The sequence below is a fragment of the Triticum dicoccoides genome, chromosome 7B (assembly GCF_002162155.2).
Source record: "Triticum dicoccoides isolate Atlit2015 ecotype Zavitan chromosome 7B, WEW_v2.0, whole genome shotgun sequence".
NCBI classification, from domain to species: Eukaryota; Viridiplantae; Streptophyta; class Magnoliopsida; order Poales; family Poaceae; genus Triticum; species Triticum dicoccoides.
In genome coordinates, this window is record NC_041393.1 from 483964893 (window position 1) to 483973269 (window position 8377).

At 47.3% G+C, this 8377-nt stretch overlaps 1 protein-coding gene across 3 annotated transcripts; it reads left to right on the plus strand.

Moving 5' to 3' along the window:
• The first annotated feature begins 345 nt into the window (after positions 1–345).
• LOC119338048 (protein FAR1-RELATED SEQUENCE 5-like) lies at positions 346–6406 on the plus strand. Of its 3 annotated transcripts, XM_037610339.1 has the most exons (5): positions 346–549; positions 1082–3369; positions 5317–5384; positions 5498–6048; positions 6139–6406. In XM_037610339.1, the coding sequence occupies exon 2, from the start codon at positions 1139–1141 to the stop codon at positions 3137–3139; it is 2001 nt and encodes a 666-aa protein (XP_037466236.1). In that variant the 5' UTR covers positions 346–549; positions 1082–1138; the 3' UTR covers positions 3140–3369; positions 5317–5384; positions 5498–6048; positions 6139–6406. The 3 variants fall into 3 exon arrangements, with proteins under 3 accessions (XP_037466236.1, XP_037466235.1, XP_037466237.1); XM_037610338.1 differs by having other exon boundaries at positions 5498–6406; XM_037610340.1 differs by having other exon boundaries at positions 1082–3180; positions 5498–6406.
• The last annotated feature ends 1971 nt before the right edge of the window (positions 6407–8377 follow it).

Genomic DNA, 8377 nt, shown 5'->3' on the forward strand with positions numbered 1-8377 from the left:
TAAAATTAAAATAAATTTGAAAAATTCTGGTTTTGTGTGTGTAAATATTCATATTAGTGCAGAAAGTGTGCTTGACAATTTTTATGGCATATGGGATAGCAGTGCTTCATCGGTGAAAAAAAAACAAAATTAAATGTAACATTTGGTTCGATTTTTTTTACACAGGTCAAAATGCTTAAGTTTTTTCCCCTGAAAATTTGCATGTACCATTTGGGTGTGACACTGAACACATCTATATTTTTTTTAACATTTGTGAAATCCATTCCTAGAGCCCCCAAATTGAATATCCGGAGGTTTTCATTCTCCTTTGAGTTTCACATCAGCTTCCAGTAACTCGCTTCGCTTGCTTCCTTTGGGCCGGCTGCCTCCACCCTACTCTCTCCTCCCGTCCTCCGCCACAGCGCCGTCGCCGCCGACCGCAGCCTCCTTCCACCGCCTATTTCCTGGGCAGGAAGGAAGCCTTCTCGTAGGCGTCCGGCCGTCCCCCTCCTCCTCCACTCTACTGGGCTGGCGTGGAGCGAGCGAGGTCCCTCCTCTCTTCCTTCGCTGGTAAGTACTATAAGCCCTAGCGCTTGCTTGGGCAGCTGTTCCTTTCGCTTTGGACCTCAGGCCTACTTGTTGCTGTGAACCATAGACCCCGACCAGATCGATCTCAACTGGCCCCATTCCACCCCCGCTCGTGAATTTCCCCATTTCGGTGCCCCTTACCCTGAATTAGTATCGGCAGTACCAGCATCCTTTTGGAGACGAAAAATTGGAGGGGTTTAGCTGTATGCCGACTCTTCCCGTAGGCCAGTCCAAGTTTGTGATACGGGCAGTGGGTGGAATTAGCTTGAATCGTTCGGCAGCAGGCAAGCCCAAGCGTGTGATATGGGCAATGAGTAGAATTGTGTTGAAATTATTTCAGTTCAGTTGAGGATTCATGTCATTGTGGTGAAATTCAGGTGTCAAATTTCTGCCACACTCACTTTTTTTTGTCCAATGATCTCTGTAGCATATGTTGTTCTCAATCAAATTATGGAGGTTGAGAAATAGTGTTATCCTTTTCGGCTCATTCTTTTTGGATTCTTGATTATTGCAGTCCTTCGCCGTGCCGAGGAAATCTGGAACTGTAAGTTGAGCTTTGGTACTCTTGGATATGGAGTTCTCATCAAGTGAAGACCATGAACTTATTGAAGATTTCATGGATGTTGAGGATGATACAAGCACCGCTGATGTTGATCAACCAACTGGTGTGATGGCTTCCCATATTCATTGCATCGATCCTTCTGAGGGATCCATGTCGACTGCTGGAAACGAGTTGCTTCCGGCAGCTGACGAGCTGGGCAAAAATGCTGAACCATACTTGGGCATGGAATTTGTGTCTGATGCAGCTGCACGTGCATTCTACAATGCGTATGCGCTAGGCCTTGGGTTTGGCATCCGTGTTGCCCGGTCCCGCAGTGAGAGGCGAAAAGGTTCTGAGGTACTCGTCATGAAGCGTTTTGTGTGCATGAAAGAGGGACATCACAAGAAGAAGGATGTTGAATCTAGCAACAAGAAAAAGAGGAAACGCCTCTCTATACGGGATGGTTGCCCAGCAATGATGGAGGTGGTGAGGAGGGGCCCAGAAAAGTGGGTCATCACGAAGTTGGTGCTCGAGCACACTCATGTCATTGTTAGCCCAGACAAGGTGCGGGAGGTCCAGCTCCTTCGTCTCTCTGGGAAGGAGCACGCAGACCAATTGCAGGAGGTGCGGAGGAATGTGTTTGGAGACACAGGTGCATCTGGTCTCTTCACCTACTTAATGAGAAGGCAGTCGGAGAACTCTGGTTTCTTCTACAACGTACAAGTTGACAGTGGAAACTGTTTGAGGAATGCAGTTTGGGTTGATGCAAGATCTAAAATGTCCTACAAGTACTTTGGAGATGCTGTTTACTTCGACACTACTTATACTCAAAACGAAAACATGTTGCCTTTTGCAGCTTTCACAGGCATGAATCACCATGGTGATTGTGTTGTTTTTGGTTGTGCACTTATCTTGGATAAGACAGAATCTTCATATGCTTGGATTTTTGAGACATGGCTGACAGCAATGGATAAGCGGCTGCCATTTTCATTTACAACAGATGAAGGCAAAACAATGACAGAGACAGTTGCCAAAGTATTTCCTCAATGTTTCCATCGTCTTTGTAGATGGCGAGTTCTTTCTAAATGCAGGAAGAAATTGTCTGATGCCTACATGAGATTTCCTGAGCTCCATAATGAGTTAAAGAGATGTGTCAACGAGTGTGATACCATGCCTGTTTTTGACATGTTCTGGGGTTCTATTCTCGACAAGTATGGTCTGAGGGAGAATACTTGGTTGCAATCACTATTTGAAGCAAGACATAAATGGGTTCCTGCATACCTGACAGGCTCCTTCTTTGCAGAATTGTCACTGACTCGTAGAGCGGAAACAATCAGTAGGTTTTATAGGAATAACTTCAGTACAAGAGCTCCCCTCCTTTCTTTTATCACTACATTTGATCAACACATAGACAGATTGTATATGAATGAAGCTCAGAAAGATCTTGCCTCGTTTCCTCCTGAACAACTTCTGAAAACCAATTCAATCTTGGAAAAACAAGCAGCGAGCATCTACACCAGGGTTGCATTTGAATTTTTCCAAACAGAGTTGATTGAATCGCTGCATCACTATGCTGTGAAGGTTCAGGAAAGCCCTTATGAAGCCAAGTACTATGTCGAAAGAGACGGTGATCCTCCTACCAGGCACACTGTTGTCTACAATGTTGCCGAGAAGAAGGCTTGGTGTGACTGCTGCAGGTTTGCTTTCTCGGCGATATTGTGCAGGCATGTGCTGGGAGTATTCATCTTGGCTGACATCGACATGATTCCGGAGCCATGCATCACGAAGCGATGGACGAAAAAGGCGAAGACAGGGCCAGTGTTTGTTGGACGCATCCTTGTAGATGAAATCCGGCATGCAGATTCTGTGACTTCGAGGTTCAGTGATCTCGTTCGTGACGCGATGAGGTGTGGAGAGAAGGGAGCTCTATCAGAAGGCTCCTTCAAATTTGCAAAGGAAGTACTGCGCAAAGCCTATAGAGAAATAGATAAACTGACCAAGGCTGGTCCCCAGCAAGTTGGCAACAGATAGCATCAGTGGCCTTGAACATTGCTACCAAGGATGAAAACATGGTATATTTCTGCTGTGCTACTATGAGCAAGAGTTTGCGCTTGCCGCCGTACCATGCCAATGATCAATGGCACTTTACCTTGTTAGTTGTTACCGTAAATCCAATCCTGTTGACCTAGTGTTGGCTGAGTGATGAGTGCCGGCTGCTGCTGCTTCTGCTTCTGCTTGCGATGTCACAACACAAACACCTGGTATAGTGCAATCACCATTGTAGGAAATATTTACAATTTTATTTCATGTGTCAAAATATCTGGCAAACCTTAATTTCTCGTGAATTTTAAAAATTGAGCAATTTTAAAGGAGATTGTTATAGTCAACCGACACACTTAATATAAATGCTGCAGAACCTCTACAGGAACTAGGCTCCTATGTCAACCTTTTGCGAGCCTGGCCAAGCCAAGCCACGAGCCAGCTCGGCTTGGCTTGGCTCAGCTCGATTCCACCACTAGTTTGGACCATTGACTATAAAGGTAACATATGTGAATATGTTGTGGTCTTGATGAAAGGGGGCAACAATGATAACCAACCATAGATGACAACAGGGTCTTGGACTCTTGGTCTTACGGGCATTAGGGCTCCATAAATGATGTCGGATGCAGATTTTGTGCTCGTGCATCATCTAAACTAATTGAAGAGGGGCATAGCATTCAAAAAGTGAGAAGAAACTGACATAAAAGATAAATGGGTGGAAGATGAGAGCCAACGAGAAAGACTAGGGCAAGGAGAAACTTGAAATGTATGCTCTAACTATGGCCCCTTCCCAGTTCCCAAACATACCTAGCAATGAAGTATTTCCCAGGTTGACTTCTATTCATGGATCACTTGAATTCCAAGGCATCACCACCAGAACCAGGGAAATGTTGTTGATGCAGTGGCTAGGAAGTGGCCGGTTGGAGCCAGAAGACGCGGACGATAGCGATATGAGAAACAGTTTGCCGCCCTAGAGAAGAAGGTGATGAAGAGGGCTAGACAACTAACCCAGATCTAGCCTGACAAATCCGGGGAGACCTAACCTCACCAGCTCCCTGACGAAGCCAAAGCTGACCATATATACTTCGTCGGTTGTAGAAGGAACCGAGGACCAAAGCACCCACGCCTTCGAAGACCACCTGCCAAACACGAAGACACGACAGATCCGCTCCCCCGCCCTTTATCTCTAAACAATAACGAACTCCATAAGCAAGGTATCTAATTTTCTGTAACTATTAACTCGCTGATAGCATAATGATAACCAAATTTGGGCATTGCCCTGTCGTAATCTACATGATACCCATCTCGTCCTCTTTGGGGCTCGTTGAAGCTGGTACCACCCATGTAGTTCCTTCATCTTTCAACCACCTTGCTGCAATACCATTGCCGATAGCATCGCCTAGAAGCTGCTGAACCTCTTCCTCATTCTTCTAAGCCTTGCCGTCGATATGCTTCAGCATTGTCTCATCGCCTCTCTCTTGTCATGAGGTCCTGCCCTCTTGGCATTCAAGCAGCCAAGAGAGACCTTCCTCCTGCCGCCACCTGCTGAAGTTTGCCGCTGCATTCCTTCTGTAGTCTGCCATGCCAGGAGAATATAAACATGAGCTTGGGCTGCTATAGCTAGTTGGTTGGGAGGAGTCAGTCTGACGAGAGCCACCACCTGGAGGCAGCTTCGGTGCATATTTGATGAGTAGGCATGGATCAGTGAAAGAGAAGTGGAGAGAAGATAGGGATGATTACGAAGGGACCAACTGACTGGTGGCCCATGGCTGACAGAGTAAGCTTACATGTCGGCTATATTAGAGTAGTTCTTCTGTGATGAAGGGAAAAATAATGGTCTTTGCTCATCTCTTTCACAGCTAGCTCGTGGAGTTGGTCAATGGTGGTGATAGGGTAATGTTATAAAAAGCATATGAATTCTGTTGCCATATGTATTGCATTATGGAACTGGGATCTGTATGCTTGCATTGACATCCACGTTTCTGTGGGAATTTGAATAACAAATAAACTACTATCCGGACTTTTAGTAGATTGCCTTGTGCACATTGTACTGAATTCGGATGTCGAATATTTCCAATAATCTGTGCCTGTTCACGCCTTTCTGGCGTTCTTGAGTTCTCCAGAAAGTGTTTTTTTTTAACATTGAATATCTGTCCCTTGTTTTACAGGTAACTGAGCTACATTGGAAGGAGGGCTCTCTTGAGAGTGGTCGACATCAATACATCATCTCTTAAAGGTTCCTCCCTACTATGCTAAAAATACTGTTCTCAAGTATTTGCCCTTGAGTGAAAGCTTAGCAAGGCCACGGAGCTCCTGTTTTGCTAACCATCTACTATTATTCTCCTGCAGACCATTGACTCGTATATTGCCAATGAGAGAGTATGGCGATTGAAGCCTGCTGAAGGAGCGGAGCTGTGCGTCTGTCCTTCTCAAGGGAAGGCAGCTCAGATGCTTGCTGACCGCCTGCCAAAGGAGCACTTGGGCAGTTTACCCATGCCTGGAACATCTATCATCGGAGTCGTCGTGTGGCGAAGACCCCATGCCTCATCTAGGGTACCCAGCAGGCAAGATGGCTCCAAGAGGCAGGCCACAACTTCCAGTTTGCCCATGACTTCCAAGCCATCATCTCGCTCTTCCAGTGCTTGTCATCAACATGCTGTAACCCCTGACGTTCCTCCAGGCTTTGGTTTTGGTTCTGGTGATGTTAGGGATGATGATCATCTACCTGAATACTACATTTTTATTAGCGTCTCAAACTCATCTACCGCACACTTCTGTCCCGATAGAAGACCGAGCGAGGGAATTGGTTCGCAAGTACGGTGACAGACCTGCTGCAGCCCAACCCTGGAAAGGCGGCGGCGACGATGATGACATGTCGGAATGGGATCCGTATTCTCAAGGTAATCTCCAGCAAGCACCGATTTTCGGCAACCACATTTTACCCTTATCAGCAGCAGCAGCAGCAGATGCATTACCATTCCATGCTTCAGTATCGCATGACACGGGAATCGCAACGCGGAGGAGGATAGCGAGGTCACCGACGACGAGGAGGAGACGGTGGAGAGCTGGGGCAGCAACCAATTTATTTTTAAACTTCAATCAAAGGGGTTGATAATTTTCAGGATGCCTACGTAGTAGTATGTCGTGTCCGTGTTTGGTCCGCCTATCATAAGTGTCTCCTCACTCCCCTCACTAGCTACTTTCGTGTAATCATTATCATGGTGTTTACAGAGGGAATATGTTATTTATCATGCTGAATGCCTTGTAAAACGAGAGAAGGCGGTTACCTTCTGTCAAGTTCGTAGAAGTTTGGGTACAGAATGTGGCTACACCCGGTTGAAAAAAAAAAATCGACAATGTAAATGTGTAGGTTCTTGCAAAATGTTGTGATATCAAACATGATCAAATGTGTAGATTCTTGCAAAATGTTTTAGCGAGATATAGTATAAGCTATGCACGGTTGGGATCAAACCACACAGAGCTGTACTGAATTCGAGTAGCTTCATATTGCTAGATTTTATTTGGACAATGCCGGTGCCTGAAGTTTTTGTGAAATGTTGGACCAACAACAACTATCCTTGCTTCTACACAGCTTTTCACTGTCCTAAAAATGTGTGTAATACATCCATTTTTGAAGGTGTGTATTGGTCCCTATCAAACCGAAACCGGACGGTTCAAGTTTTTCATCAGTTCTACATGGCGATCGTTTTATATTATCCCGCAGAGGTATCAGATATGCACCGATGATAACATAAAAAAGAAGAAGATATGCACATGATGCAAAAAAAGTTAATACCACACTTAGTACACAAACTTGTAATGGTGAAAACAGAATCATACAGAAACTAAAAAGCCCCACAAAAGTGGCCCTACAACTATACTGCTGTAACAAATTCATACAAACCAGTCCGAATTGACCACGCGGCGTGCCTCGTCGACAGTGTTAGGCCGGAAGCGCGCGTTTGCAGAAACTCCCTCATGTTGTGGCTAATTTTGGTTGTAGACCCCCCCCCCCCACCCACACGCGCATCCCGTACTGCAAAAATACCCCCTCCCTCGGTCGATGCCTCTGAGGCAAACCCCTACCAAAACATGTGCTTTCCTCTTCCTCGACATCTCCAAGGCGAACTCCAGCGTGACACCATAGTGGACGTCGGCGGTGACAGAGGGCGGCATGGAGCCACGACTTAGGGAACCAGGCGAGTTCCCTCCTGAATACGGTAAGCATCTAGCCCGCTCTGGTTTCCCATGTTCCTCCCCCGCTTTGTTAGGTTTTTGAGGCGGCGACGATCATGTCAAGTTCTACATTATTTTGGTTGATTTGTCTGCGTTTCTCGTGCGCATCATGTCGTGGTATGCTCACGGCAGATGCCATGGGTAGGCTTATCGAACGTGGTTGGGGCCAGAGGACGCCGGCGGGTTCCGGAAGCGAGATTGGGGACAAGCAGCATGAGACACTCGATGTAACCAGGTTCGGGGCCCCTCCGTGGGAGGTAACACCCCTAGTCCTGCAAGATCTACTATCTGGATCACAAGAGGGCTACAATGGTGCTCCTAGAGCTGTCTTGGGGTGGAGGAGGAAGAAGAGCTAGTTTTCTAATTCTCCATGCGTGTGAGGGTGTGTGTGTGTGTGATGAACTGAATGAGAAGAACCCCCTGCATGGAGGGATCCCGGGGGGGTGGGGGTCTTATAGGCCGCCTCGGGGGCACAATGGTAAATCTACATGGGAGCGGGGCCCATGTGTCATCATATTCGTCTTCGAGTGGGTCCCTTCGGACGTGAGGCCTGTCGGCAGGACGTCATTGTGGCACGTCGCTCACCGCGTCATAGAGCAGTTGGCACAGTGCCGGGCCGCACTAACGTTGGTCGCCCCGGTCAGTGGTGCGGTGCACACTATAGCCACGCCTCCTCCGGTCAGCGGTGTGGGATGCACTGTTGCCATGCTCTCCCCGTCGTGGGAGAGCGGTCTTGTCGTATGACCCGATAGGAAAGGCGCCGACTCACCACATGCCGGTTGTTGCTGGCTGACTGGAGCTTTGGCACCACGCCCGGCCGGCCCAAAGCCGGATGATCGGCTGGAGGGTGAGCCGGATTGAGGAGCGCTTGCCGTCCCGATGTTCTGAAAGTTGCCAAGGGTTGATGTGCCTACCCCGGGGTCATCGCCCCGACACATCCCCAGTAGTAGGAAGGAGAAACTGGTAGTAGCAATTAATTTGCATGATTTAGGC